Genomic DNA, 15,410 nt, shown 5'->3' on the forward strand with positions numbered 1-15,410 from the left:
CTTACTAACAAATATTTTATAATGATATACAGTTAGGGGCACTCGTCATGTAATAGTATCAAAGTGTGCTAACTTTTGCCAGCCTCAGGAACCTCACTCTAATTACTTATGAACTGTTTTATAGTTCACTATTGCAATATTTGGGACATTGGCTATCTATTATCATTAGTAGTAGTATTATGTTATTATTTACTAACCAATAATCCATTCTATTCGTAAGTACAGTGCTGCAACATTTGAGGTATTGGTCGTGTAGTGATACAAAATGTACAATGATGGAGGGGATGCAGATGTACAGTATTGACACACTTTGACAACATGGGGAACCTCATTCCATTTACTATCCTACCAACTATCTCAACTATCTGTTATATGGTTATGTGCAGCACGTATTTATCATGCTCATCATCTCTACACAAACATTACAGTGTGGATCAGCATTAGTGCGGATAAAAAGGGTTGCAAAGGATTTGTCGTTTTATTGCAGTAAGGATTACTGACCTGAAGCTGTACTTTTTCCTAGGAGAGACCATGAGGCGTGAGAGAGCGAGATAGGAAGAGAGAGAGAGGGAGAGATAACAGACACAGCAGACACATCAAAACACAGCAAGGCGAGCAGCACTCAGACAGACAGCGGAGGCGGAGAACACGAGGTGGGACGACACAGCGGGGCCGACATACTACGTTACATCATTTCAGTACAGAAGAACCGGGGAGCATCCTCGTGTACATTTTCCAATCGAGGATCCTTAGGATTTGCAGATGCACTTGATCTCTTATTTATATACATTGCGTATTATAGATTCATCTTTGTTCAGCCCTAATATGTCGTCCTAACCGGCAGATAAAGAACAGGGGAAAAAAAACATACACTGTATGGATAGGAAGCTATGAAAGGAACTGGGTAGAGGGGGAAAAAAAACCCTACAAGACCTTTGATTTGATTGCCACCTTTAGTGAGGTATTTGTTTGTATAATATGAGTTTACATTTTTGAATTGAGCTATCATCGACTCAGTCTTCCAAAATATTCTCATTTCGAGATGCATCTGTGTCTACATTATTGCAGTTTCACTGCATTGAAAATGATTTTGTTCAGTTACCTACACAAAAGAGGTAGAAAACTCCAAATTCCTCTTAGTATTCCAGTTCCCCTCATGGCGATTTTACATATTAATATGTTAAATAATTTTTTTTTATTATCTTTTTTTAAAAAAAAAAACGAGAAGCACATTAATTCATAAATGTGATCTAACAAAGGTAAAGGGCAAATATTAACAATATGTGCTGTTCATATGACTTGCAATTGCGATGTAGCAAACATCTGTTGACTATTTCAACAGAAAATTATTTGATTATTTTGTTAGGGTTAATTCATTCTGTGACCACGCTCATAACACCAAAAACTCGTCAATCATCTTTCCCCATTTAAATGAATGGGAAATGTCAATCAGTTCCAGCCTCCTCAAAAACCCAACAAAATGTTTATAATGTATTTTCTAATGAGGAAAATAGCACTTGATAATAGTGTACTTTATAAAAACATATAGCAATAGCATAATGTTAGGAATTAAATAGTTTGTGCATTATTGTGGCTATTCCATTTTAACAAATACTGCAAATGATTCAGTCAGCAACAGTATTATCAGTCGTTTTCCGTATAGGATAATGAATATTTTTTCTGTTAGTACTGTTATATTGTCTGTCTACATTATAACACCGCCACAATGATGCTATTTGTTAGCCCATCTGTAACGTTTAGCATTTTTTGTTAGAAATAAACTGGCTTTGTGGTTGTTTTACATTCATAAAATATAATTTTGCGTTTGTGTTTTTACTTAGACAAAACTTCAACTAGCAGTGACACTAAAAAGTTTGAAGCCTGTTTATTGAAGAATTGTTTGCTACCTGCCAAACTGCTGCTTGTTCTTAAGTGAGTTGAGTCTATCTTAAATTTGTACACGCAAATCAGAAATAAAAATAAAAAAGATGTCCGAACAACTTCCTGTATCTCGAAAAACTCACAAGTTGGGTCACCCATATCTGAAGGCACCACTGTATTGTAATCCAAATCAAAACTTTCATTTATCATTTTTGTTAAAATGTACAACTTATGGAGGTGTACCTAGAGTAGTGATGTGGCCAGCAAGTGTACACAGCAAAAAGCATCATGTCAGAACTGTTGACGTCCTTCAACATTTACAGTTTCTTTAAGTGCGTTTCCTCAAACGTGCTTGTGCTAACATACATTGACAAATCTGTTAACAAACTGCGGCATAAGAAGGGGGGGGGGGTGAAATAAAACACACAAGGTCGACTGTGGGTTCTTACGTGTTGTTGACAATCTGCAGCTTGTCGCCTTTCCGAAAGGTCAGATCGGATGCTGTCCGTGACTCATAGTCATACAGCGCCACAAACGTAGTGACACCTCCTGCAAGAGAGTGCACGCCAATATGTTTCGGGAACAAGATGGTTAAAGATAACTACGTGGCCTATAAGACAGTCATAGCCCTTAATTTTAACGTCTCATAAATCCATAGTTATTTTGCATACGATCTATTTGTAGATTGAACAATTTGTCATACTTGATGAGTAATATCGACATGCAGACTGCAGGTGACCGATTGCATGTGAAGGACAAAGCTATTAGTTCTACGGCTACTGTCTTAAGAAGGGTACATTCAGTGCTGAGAAAAAGTATTTGCTCTCTTCTTAAATTCTTTTGCCTAGTTTCTTCACTTTAATGTTTAATATCATCAAAGAAATGTACATATCAGACAACAAAGATAACCCAAGTAAACACAGAATTGACTTTTTAAATGGTGATTTGATTTATTATGGAAAACAAACGTATTCAAAGCTACCTGGGCCTGTGTGGAAAAAGTACCGGTTAATTCATAAATTGACTGTGGCTAATCACATTTTCCAGTTCATTCTCAGTAAACACACCCAAGCCTGATTAGCTCCAGACATGTTCAATAAAGAACCTGCTTAAATAGAAGCTGTATGACAGAATGAAGTTCTCCAAAAGATCTCAAAAAGCTGCCACAAAATGTCATGATACAACGAAATTCAACAACAGATGAGAAATGAAGTAACTGACATCTATCAGTCTGGAAAGGCTTACAAAGTCATTCCTAAAGCTTTAGGACTTCACAGTGATAGCTATTATCCACAAATTGAGAAAGCATGGAACAGTGGTGAACCTTCCCAGGAGTGGCCCGTCTACAGAAATGACCCCAAGAGGACAATGACAACCCAGACAGGAGGTTCACAAAAGAATCCAAGACAATGTCTAAGGAACTGCTGGCCTCCCCCGTTTTAGTTGTTGATGATTCAACAATGAAGAAGAGACTTGGCAAAAATGACATCCAGGGCAGAGTTCCAAGGCCAAAATCACTGTTCACCAAAAATAATATAAAAGCTTGCCAACCTTTTGCAAAAATCATCTGAATAACTCTTAAGAATTTTGGGAGAATATTCAATGGACTGATAGCCGAAAGCTGAACTTTCTGGAAGGTGTGTGTCTTGTTACATCTGGGATAAACGTAACACAGCATTTCAGAAAAGGAACATCATGCCTTCAGTCAAACCTGATGGTGTTAGTGTGTGCATTGTGATGCTCCGCGACTAATATGCTAATTCAGGATCTTCTGGACGACTTGTTGTGATCGATGGAACCATGAATTCTGCTCTTTACCAGAAAATCCAGAGGGAGAACGTTCAGCAATCAGTTCATAACCTAAAGGTGAAGCGCACTTGGGTTCTGCAGCAAGTCAGTGATCAAAAGACACCAGCAAGTCAACTTCTGAATGGCTTAAAAAAAAAAAAAAGGTTTGTAGGTGGTCAAAGTCTAAGTCCGAACTTGAACCAGATTGTGGCATGACCATAAAAAAGCCATTCATGCTCTGGAAGGAAGAGTGAGCCAAAAATATCTTTACAGAAATGTGAAAGACTCACTGCCAGTAATATAAAACGCTTGATTTTAGTTATTGTTTCTGAGGGTGGCCCATCCAGTTCCTGTATTTTCCGGACTATAAACCGCTACTTTTTTCCCCTGCTTTGAACCCTGTGGCTTTTAATGTGAAGTGTTTCATTTATGAATTTTTACAGACAAGCTTCAGGCCATCATTAGAGTTACCCATAATCTCATCGCATCAGACCAATGAAATTACCAAACATCTCCCAGTGGACCAATAACACAGTCCCAAGTCTGACCTCATACTGAATATTCATCAGCCATTTGCGGTTGAGCGTGCATGTGGGCGGTGTGAAATGCGGAAGTGTGTGTGCGTAGTGGTACACGGCTGTTTAGGAGCGAATATTGAGGATATAGTAGAGTGAAAATAAGCATCTTGAGTTGCGTTTTATGAGCATAGTCATAGGGAAGGAGTGCCATAAATACAGCCATCTTTGCAGTCCGACCCCCTTCTCTCTGTTTTTCGTTTGGCAACCGACATCTTCCATCGCTGGCAACTGATGACAGGCGCTAACGGCTAGAACGGGAAGACATCATTTCTGGCCATGGAGATGACATCCCCGGTGTCTCCTAGACACGTAACGAAACAGCTTTCCAAAGGCTGCACTGCCATGGACTTATGCGCACTGCTGCTTGTCGGCGAATTGGCCTTATGTGACAACAAGAGTGACTGAGAAAGGTTCTGGTTATGTTGTAGATGTTTTCCCTCCTTGAACACACCTGATTCAAAAGGATCAGGATCGTTATCAGGCTTCTGAAAAGCTTGTTAATGAGCTGAAAAGTAAAAGCTGATGAATACACTGTATGTGAAGAGACAGCAAAAAGACGCTTCATTCACTGACAGCTCACTGGATGAAACAACATTAGTTCAACCATCTGGCCAGTCTAGACACATTAAGGCTTAATGTCAAGTCTGCAGAGCACTGAGCAGCCTTTTAATGTCAGAGCTTTCAAGTCTATTTCATAGCCGAAGGTCGGAGGGGGAAAACAGTACTCCCTCCTCCACTGTTGACATGACTCAACATTTCTGTTGTCCGGGAAATTGTCTCGATATTGACATTGATAAAAGCAAACATTTTTTTTCTCTGATGTTTGTTTGTGATCAGAATTCAGCACAATGGGGCAACAAAGAGAAAAAGATGTACTTCAGTTTCTTATATTCTTCTTTTCTTAATACACCTCAATTTTAAGGGTCAATCATTTGTGGAAATCATGTTGCCAAAAAAGGCAACGAAAAAAACAAAGCACATGCAGCAGTAACGTGCGTGTGCTGAGACCTTCTCATGTATCATTAAGATGGTCTGCCACATTTTTTTACATATTTTTCATGATTTTTTGGGGGGGGCCTCAAGAGCATTGGCTCCAATACATCAATAATTTTTGTTTTTCACTTGTGAAATAGTTGGTGAAAATGTTTGCCCTACATGAAAAATACATACATTAGGCAGGAGATAGGGAAGTTACTGACCCGATGACTTGGTGGAGGTGTGCATTCCACTGGCTGCCCTTGTCGTTAACACGGAAACTACTTTATTTGACTGAGGTTGAACATTGGTTAGGCTATTTTTTGCTTCTCAAAAACTTGCTGCAAAATGTTGAGGTGTGTTCACTTAGCTTTGAACAAAAAAAACGAACCAGCCTTTTTCCTCAACTGGACCCCACACTACTTATCCACTTCTAAACCTATATAATAGTTTAACTCTGTGTGTGTGTGTGTGTGTGTGTGTGTGTGGTGGGTGTTTGTGTGCACGCGTTACAAAGTGTAAAATATTTTGAGCTTCTTGTTCTCACTAGAAGGTTACCAGGCAACTAGCAAAAAAGCCACTGTGGGTCACCAAGAAATAATTGCTTCCAAAGGAACAATATGTTGGCTCGATCGATTCCCTGTCTAAGACGAGAGCAATATTTGTCGTATACAATGTAGCTGGAAAGCATACCTGACAAAGGTCCTCTCTGAGGCGAAGTGACAGTGCCCGTGTGGTCAACTCCTCCGAAGAGAGCCAGCTCGGGAGTGTTGGTGGGCGCATGCTGGTACCCCTGGTAGCCCCGTCGCCCCGTGCCCACCGCGGGGCTCCTGTTCGGGGTTTGGGTCTGCTGGGCGGGGCCCAGGTGGTGAAAGTGTCCGCTGTCGGAGCCCGTTCCGATGGTGCCATCCACGCTCATGGAGCGCTGGCCCGGTTCCTTGGGCTTGCTCTTGCCTGCCCCCATGTACAGACCTGGGATGAGAGCCAGTGATGAGTAAGGATAACGTATGAGCAAGAGTGACTAGTCTTTCTCTACCTTGCAGTTTTTGTCGGATTCAACTCCATTTTACTACATTTCATACCCCTTGTCTCTTCTTCAAGTGAAGAGAAATTTACCAATGGATTAATTCTACACATAAACGGAATAAACGGAACAGAGCAGAAAAAACTTCCTTTAATGTCGTTACCACTTCCTTTTTTGCGTGGAAACAAATCTCAGGGGGATAAAAAAAACAAAAAAAAACATAAGGCCTTCAATGACTGCCCTATTTAACTTGTAATTGCATTCACGCCTACCCTGCGATACCATTTAAGTATACTATGTAATGTATTTAGCGAAAATGTGGGTCACTCGTAAGAGTGTCAATAGTTTGTAGTGGCCGGGAGCAATGCCTACATTACTCCTGCCCGCCTCTAAGGACACCACGGCAAAGTTTTATGTTATTTAGAGGGGAATTTGACGGAAAACCTCATTAAATCAGTCATAAAATGTGAAGGTGCTACAATAAAATAGGTTGTGAGCTCTTGGAATAAAATAGAGGTTAAAGGGACACTTGGGTGAGCTTAACATTGGCTATTATATAATAGGTTTGCATGTAAAAACGACGTTAGTACTAAAATGCCCACCTCAAAAGACTCTGTAGTGATTTAAGGTCTTTTTCTGTGATTAGGTTTACAACAAATTTCCACGCCCCAAAAAGGGACGTGGCTTATGTTATGTTTTCGGTCTCAGCGGTCTACGTTACACGAGGAAGGCATGCGTGGTAATATTGCTCGCTTTGTCAGTTCTGTTGTCTAAAACGGTGACCGATAGCCACCAAAATGCAAATGCACATTACTACTCTTGTCCACTTCAAACTGTGAAAGTATAAAAGTGTTCTGCACAATAGTTTGGCTTTATTGACATTCAACGTGATCTCATCATGATCACCTCCACAAAATCAAAAATACCGTGGCGATTGCTCCTCCACTTTCACAAGCTGAAGCGGACAAGAGCATGAATGCTCACACGAACCCCGACTAGTTATATTTCGGACATTCAGCGACGCTAAGCTCATATCTCAGGCGGGAGAGAGACGCGGCTTGCAGCAGCAGCAGGCAGATTGGAGTCCCCCGCTTCCCTCCCCAGTTAAAAGGTAGTATTGGGACAGCGAAGGTTTAGCAACAACTAGCTTCAGGCCGTTAAAACAAAAGGCGTTAGCACAACAACATTAGCTCCTTACTGTCCGCCCAGTGTGTGGAGGTGAAGATGAGCCTGTGTCTTCATGTCGTCTCGCAAGCAGTCGCGCGCGGTGGTTGTGCTTTTTGCTTGCAGCCCCCTTCTGCCCAAGTGAAGCGGCTTGAGAGTGACAAAAACCCTCATCGAACAGCGAACGAAAAGTTCCAGCAAGGCTGACTGCACAGCCGAGAGTGTGGCCGCATTGGAACGTGCCATTTCGGCTGTCACCTTCCAAATTGGACGGTGCGTTGTAAGCCGAAAATCTGGGGCCCTCCTCATCCAAATAAATGTGCACGTCTCATTTCCACTTCAGTCTCTGTAAATATCCTGACTGGTGTTTAATGCCTCGCCCGTCCTAACAGTGATCAGCAAAGAAGCAGTGTTTTTGTTGTTTTGTTGGGCGTTATTCATAGAGTCACTTATTTCCTAATTTCTCCCAAATGTATATAAAGAAATGAGTTCAAGCCTATATCTACACTCATAAACCGGATCAGGAAAATAATTATTCCCATAGAGAAGCAGATTCATCAATGCAAAGTTAGCAGGATACACAAAGTAAGCAATACTCAAACATACTATGTTTCATTTCAAGGTAATTTTGATTGATCAAAAGCTTAGGAAGTTCAATGCTGCAGTTCCCATGTCGGCCTCTTGCGGTCGGTCTTCATCCAGCACTGTCGATGTTCATCGGGGTTTGTGAGACACCTTCTGGCTTCCCGCTGGGGGGAGGCTCCATGAAGTCTATTTTAAGGCCGTTCGAATCCACATCTGCTCTCTGGAGAGGTTTTCAGGTGAGGACGAGTGGCTCCTTATCAGGATTTTGGGTCTTCCTGAGTCCTAGCATGTCTTTGTAAAGTCAAATGGCAGGGTTCCCCTGGTGATTCCATTGTTTTGAAGTGAGGCTGGAGCAGACTTGATGGCATCTGGCTGAATCTTGTCTCCAGCCCTGAAGATGTGGTCCAAATGAAGGCATATTCGCTACATGTATAATTTGTAAGCAAGCCATCAAAGCGCCTTTCAATTCCTGTTTGCCTAATGAGCTGACTGTACTGTACAAAGTTCACTGATGCAATGATTTCTACAGCTCACCATGGTGGAAACTATAGCAAGAAACTTACAACATTAATACCGCATTAACAGTGTCACTCCAACCTAAGTGTCATCCTTGTAAGGGCAGATATTTTGACAAAGACCGCCTGGTCGACTCAACAAAAGCCTTGGAGCGGCTCCAGGTTCAATTCCAACTGTTTGACAGGCAAACTGTGGCGACCAGGACACCTTGACAGTGTCAACATGCAGACAGATGAGGTAGTTTGCCGTCTGTCAAATCAATCTGCACTGAATCAATGCATATTCAACAGAAGGAGGCAGGGTAGTTAGTTACAACTTGGAAGGACAATGGCAGTTATATTATGCGTTTATAATTATGTTCGCCAGGGAAGTTTTTTACTGGCTTTCGTCTGTTCATTAGCATAATTATACTGGCAAACTTGCTCATCCGTGATTGTTTGGCTGGGGTAGCATCCCAGAGTATATTTTATTTTGCCGGCATTTGTTTGTTTTTCTAACAGCTTAACCCTAACCTTTAAATGTAGGTAAAGACAAGGCTTATGAATCCAGAATTGTCTTTTAATGTAGTCAATGTGACAACTCGGATCCAAGGAAAATGGCAGACATCTTCTTGCCCTTGTGATATTTGGAAACACCCCCCCTTATGATGTTTTATGGTAATTATGACTTAAGCAGTGAAATAGTGTAGGTTAGTGACAGACTAGACCAGAAATATTCAGGGTGAAACTCGGGGACAGAGGGACGATGCCCAGATCTGGCAACTTCCATACGTACAAACACCTTGCCGGTTTTCTGTGTTATATGTTCCTCTTATGTACAATTTTATGATAGCAGCTAAGCTAAAAGGGAGAATCTACCACTATCAGGGATGATTGTTATGCCCTGGGAAAGGACAGCAGGTTGTGGCAACCAAAACACACATTACTTAGTTCCACTCTACTGGACTGGAGTGAAATGTTAGACTGCAAACTGATAACTGTACAAACATTTTGCCCATTTAAATGTGCTCAGCTTCTCATCCATACATTTACGACTGTCTGAACAATGCTTCCTGTTTGAAGTTCCACCTCCTATGTGTTGAAGGTGTCGATTACAGTCAGTCGAGAATGCCAGCGTCATTTCAAGTTAAGTGCATCCCCAGAAAGTTGTGACATTGTGTGTGTCTGCCTGTGTGTGTGTGCGTATGTGTGTGTGTCTATATGTATGTATGTATGTATATGTGTGTTCGCACCACCAGTGCAGCGCTCCCTCTGGGAAGCTGAAGATGACTCACTGCGAGACCAGCTATTTCAGGCGGGCTGAAACAGACACAGTCACACACGCATGAAAACAGCCTTGTTCCTCCTGTGGATGGAGGCACTCTCAGTTCCAGCCAGTGTGTGCACCAATGTGTGTGCGTATAAGCAGCTGTTCCCTAGTCTCTGGGAAGCTCTAGCACTCAACCTCGGTAGCATCTCACATCCTTTTTCCAACACATGCGTGTGGTTTTTTTCCGAGTCTGAGGAGGCTATTAACAAACGAGGAAGGAGGAAGTGCCAGCGGCCCTAAAAAGAATGCGTAGGTGCAGGCGTACAGCTGGGGCTCGGTGGGCTTTTGATTGATTTATTTTTTAAATATACCATGCACGCATAATGGTACAGGTATGTCAAACGATAAGGAGGGACCCCTGCTGATGAAGTGGGGGCATGTAGGCGTGCGTTCTTGAGAGCTTTGATTCAACTCTAGCCAAGATGTGGTCTCGGCGCGCTTCAGGGGGTGATGGCATCCTTGTGGCGCAACAGTGAGTCACAGAGCGACAAGCCACAATAACAGGTCTGCTGAAAGTGATGGACTGGAATGTGCGAAATGTGTCACATATCAAGAGTTATCCATCCATTTGCTATATCGGGGTTGCAGGTGAGCTGGAGGCTGTTCCAATTGACTTTGGGGCAAAAGGCAAATCACACCTTGGACTTCCTTGGCTTCCAGTCAATCACTGGGCGCAGAAAGAGATGCATGGATAACCATTAATACATCCACTTTTTGTACTGGCTGCCCTGTTCAGGGTTGCAGGTGAGTCACCTGCAGTTCGTTCCAACTCACATTTTGCAAGAGAAGTGGGATAACACCTGAACTGGCGGCCAAATTATTCCATTTTCATTAATTGGTATGAAAATGATGTTTGCTACAAACAATACATCTTTTTGCATTATCTTTGGCAGGGACGTGACTGGCAGAACAACTGAATTCTCTTCTATTAGATGACAGAGGACACATAATTAACCTGTGGATATGGTTTTTGTGACATTTTTGTTTGTTGGTGTTTTGCTAGTCTTGTGCCTTGTATAAATAAATGTGAATCTCTGATCTAGGGAACGATATCTGAGTGTTGTGAGGATGATTAAAAACGTACTTTCAAACACACACCAGAACAGCCCACCTAAAACATCCCAGTCTGCATACTGTATGTAAACATCCGACCCCAAAGAGCCTCCCACCTTCTCCTAATAAGGCGTCACAGCAAACAAATGTCAGAATATGCTGACACGCAGCTCTGTCCATAACTATTGGTACAAAACAAGGAGTGGCGATACGTCATCAGAGGACGGAAAATGAAGACGGCAGAGGAACCCACAGGACGGAAAATGAAATACAGGAGAGGGGCGGGAAAGAGTTTGTCAGCTTGTCCACTCGCGTAAAGAATGTGGGGGAACCAGAATGTGCTACTCAAAGAATTATCTGTGAAGACACCTGAGCAGTGAGAAGGCATAATGGGAGGATGAAAGCAGTGGAAAATGACCCCTTGATTACGGTACTTGTGTATTACATATTTGTGCAAAATCAAGTATACTTAGGATGCCACAATTGAACTCAAGAGTACTTCCACCAGTACTCACTTTTACGGAAGAGGCAAAAGAGTATCCAATTAGTCTGATAAAGTCGGTGAAACCAAACATCTGATATGAAGTGAAACCACATCTCAAAATCTGAATGCTCCCGAAAGGCCTTACACTTTGGAAAGTGCATACATTTTTACACACAAATTAGGAAATGATAAAAAATGTAATTATGTATATAAAGTGTTTTTAAAGGATGACAAGAATCCTACAATGAATTGTGTTTGGCACTGAAGGTTTCATGTAAACATGTAGCGCGTCTTAAAATCTTAAAGGGGGAATTCAACCCAAACATTTTTTTCAAGAATATGTTCCCAGCAGGCCCACTAGTTGAAACACGGCATTCTGATTAATATTGCGTTTGTGGAATATGAGGTAAGCAGCAAAATCTAGTCATCTCAGGGGTCGGCCATTTATCACTTCTGTCAACTGAAAATGACATCACAACTACTCAGGGCTCAGGTAACGACCAATCGCGGCTCAGTTTCAGAAAACAGGTCAGCCGTGATTGGTCGTTACCTGAGTCCTGGACATTTGTGATGTCATTTTCAGTCGACAGAAGTGACAAAAGAGATGGCTAAAAACAAGTGGCTTAACTCTTATTCCACAAACGCAATATTTATCAGAATGCCTTGTTTCAACTAGGGGGCTTCCATAGAACATATTCTTGCAAAAAATATGTTTGGGTTGACTTCCCCTGAAGTCACCGATACATTGCTTCAGTTCTCAGCATGTTGGATCATCAAACCATCAACAGTGATCATCAATGAAACATTCACTAACATTCAGGATAACCTTGAGAGTTCTGCAACTTGTGTACTGCAGTGTAGAAATGGTGCCATCACGGGTATACTGGTTATTAGAATGACAAACAAAAAGCATGATGTAACGCTATCTAGTTATATTTCAAGGCAACAGTACTGTGGACTTCTTCACCCCCCCCCCCCCCCCCCCCTCAGCATTTATAATCCCGATGCCAACATTTGGCCGTGACAAACGTGAATGAGTCACAACGGACGGTAACAGTTGCTGCAGTAAGCGAAGGAAGTCGCTGCTGCCAATGTTTCAGTCCAATGAGAGCGTCGCAGTAAGGGGGACGGGGGGGGGGGGGGGGGATTCTCAAGATGAAAACATTCACATACATGGTTGCTTTTGAGGTCAAAAGTGTTTTTTTTTTTTTTTACAAGTGTACAATTTAACATTTTACCTGATTGTTTGAAATGCAAGTGACCTGACACATGACAAAGAAAAAAAAAAAAAAAAAAGTGTTTTTCTCTAGTGTGTAGTTTACTCAAGATCACCAAAACAGCACACCACACACATAATGATACATTCACTGAAATTGTGACTCTTCCATCTGTCTGTCATAGCACCAAGACTGACCCACCCGTGAGAGGCAGGATGATGCTTCAGGGCATCCAGACTGTCCGAAAATTCAAAGAGAAAGAAAGAGAAGTAATAGAAGAACGTAACAGCTAACAGTTAGCTTATTTGGTGACTACCAGTATACATTCTTCACCTTGTCATTTTTACTATGGTGAATGACACATTACAAAACCACTCAACAAAATCAGGTACTCTTCTGTTTGTGTCTGACAACATCTGATTGGCTATTTACAGTAGCAGCGGATGAGACAAACTCCGCGTTAACCGCAAAGCATACACAAATGGGTTTGCGATCGTAAATATTGTACAAGTTTAACATTGTACACTGTTTTGTGAGCAGATAGTCGAGAATGAAATAACTCTTAACACATCCCACATTGAAGGATAATCGGTCCGTATGATCATTTAGAGACATCCGATAATCGTGCCTTTGCTGACTTTAATCAAAAGTGGGGAGGAAATGCTCAAATTTGGCCTGATTATCAGCACACAGCTTTACAATGACGGATATAAGTCAGAGAGAGACAGAAAACGGGCTATTTGGGAGCAAAACGAAACAATGCACATTGCAACCAAATGTTTTCCAATCTCATTTTGTCAGCCGGCCCTAAGGACTTTTTTAGAAAGGTCTATCTCGCAGCCTGTCAAGAAGTGGAAGACAGGCAGAGGATGCTGGCATTTGGCTGATTAAAAAACGCTTCCCCTTCCGTCCATCTGCGAGTGCTGGCTTTGGCTGCGAGTGTTGCCTGTGTGCAATGGTTACTAATTCTACAAAGGAGGTCAGAGGTTGAACGCTAGTTCAATTCGAAGGTGCCACGCTCTTTGTAAATAAAAGACAACATGGGAACTGAGGTGTCAATATTTGACAAAACTTGTCAAGAAGTAAAGTATGACACGAATCATGGAAATGTACTGTGTTGCGTGGGTGGGCAGAGTTGACTTAAAAATTCTGTCACGCCTTTCTGTCATTTTGCTGGGTTGACTTCGTTCCTCGATTCTGTGTTGGTTCTGTTTATACAGAATAGTGACGCAGAAAAAAAGGCTTACAGCTCGCGGAAAGGGGGCTAAACAAAGGTTGTCACATATCTCATACTACCTTCGAAGACGGTTTCGATAGAACATTGACAGAAAACATTAGAAAAATTAAGGCCTTCACCTGCGTCTGTTACAGCTCTGATACTACTTCTGAAAGCGGAAACTTGCCGGGTTGACTTAATCCCCCGATTCTGTATCACTGCCACTCATACAGAATAATTACTTTTCCAGGCAGTATAAAGGGGGCTACCCAAGTATAATCCAGCCACCTCCGATATTGCCTCCAAAGTTTCAAAATTGCAGAGCTGGTTTTGTCCTTCTCATTCACTGCCGTTGCCGTTCATACAGAAAAGCATGGGGAAAAAATGGAAGGGCACTTACAGGCAATGTAAAGACGACTAGACAGATGTCATCGGACATAAAAAGTACCCTTGAAGACGGAAATTTGCCTGTTTGACTTTATCCCCCCCAATCATTGTGAGTGTCGTTAAAACCGAAGAGTGACACGGAAAATGTAGAAAAAGGAAAACTTTAAGAGGCAGTGTAAAGGACACAATACAAATGTCATCCCACATACTACACCTGAAGACAGAAAATTGCCCGGTCACCTTTGCACCCCTATTCTGAACAGTGACACAGAAAAAGCCTTACAGGCAGTTTAAAGTGGGCTAATAACTGCTCTCATATATATATATATATATATATATATATATATATATATATATATATATATATATATATATATATATATATATATATATATATATATATATATATATATATATATATATATATATATATATATATATATATATATATATATATATATATATATATATATATATATATATATATATATATATATATATATATAGTAGAAAAAAAAAGCACAAAAAAAACCCCACTCCTACTACTTAGTTCCATGCAACTCGAAAGGTTATCCAAAGGTAAAAAGCCCAATGTTGTGTCCCCCCACTGCACTATCCTCACAACGCTCTGATGATTCCACATCTTATTCACAGCCTAGCCCCGAATCCGCTTTTCCTTTCATGCAAATGAGCTGGAACTCATCCAAATCCCAGCCCAAAAAGTAAATGGATTTGAATCGTCATTTTAATTCTTATTCCCACAGGATTATCGTGGTTGTGTTCGGAATCATTCACTCATTCTCCACTCCCTAATTACCAAACATGGATTGATTATACAGTTCACCAAAAAGTACACTAAAAACCTGTATACCATATAAGGAATGTTTATATGCAGTGGAGCCTCACTACTCACGGGGGACAAGGACCAGGCTGGCCGGTCAATAGTAAAAATCTGCATATAATTGACACCCATTGAAATGCATTGGTAGTTTTTTTAAACCCAGCCAAAAATTTAAAATAACACTGATAAACATTCAATCTGCATTCTCCCTGAAAAACCGGGGGTAATGGGGGAATTTTTTTTTCTTTAAATAAATAGTTTTTCCAAAATATCTGTGAATATACGGATCCGTGGGAACCGAAATGCAAGTATGTGCGGGTCCACTGTATCATTCTTTTTCCCTATTCAGATAATGTAATGGGGTTCTAAAAGAAAATATCACTCTAATATTGT

General features: G+C 41.2%; 1 protein-coding gene across 2 annotated transcripts in view; it reads right to left on the minus strand.

Annotated features, from left to right (window-relative positions):
- The window catches only part of LOC147141708 (proto-oncogene tyrosine-protein kinase Src-like), a 34,628-nt gene that overhangs the window by 16,752 nt on the left and 2,466 nt on the right, over positions 1-15,410 (minus strand). The window contains exons 2-4 of one of the 2 annotated variants that reach the window (XM_086040060.1): positions 5,916-6,194; positions 2,331-2,430; positions 502-519 (exon numbers count right to left, since the gene is read on the minus strand). In XM_086040060.1, coding sequence (XP_085896186.1) covers positions 502-519; positions 2,331-2,430; positions 5,916-6,186 — 389 coding nt within the window. In that variant the 5' untranslated portion in view covers positions 6,187-6,194. The remainder of the gene's footprint in view (positions 1-501; positions 520-2,330; positions 2,431-5,915; positions 6,195-15,410) is intronic. The other variant, XM_086040062.1, reaches the window with a different exon arrangement.

The sequence above is a fragment of the Filicampus tigris genome, chromosome 9 (assembly GCF_054856515.1).
Source record: "Filicampus tigris isolate MCC_2025a chromosome 9, RoL_Ftig_1.0, whole genome shotgun sequence".
NCBI lineage: Eukaryota > Metazoa > Chordata > Actinopteri > Syngnathiformes > Syngnathidae > Filicampus > Filicampus tigris.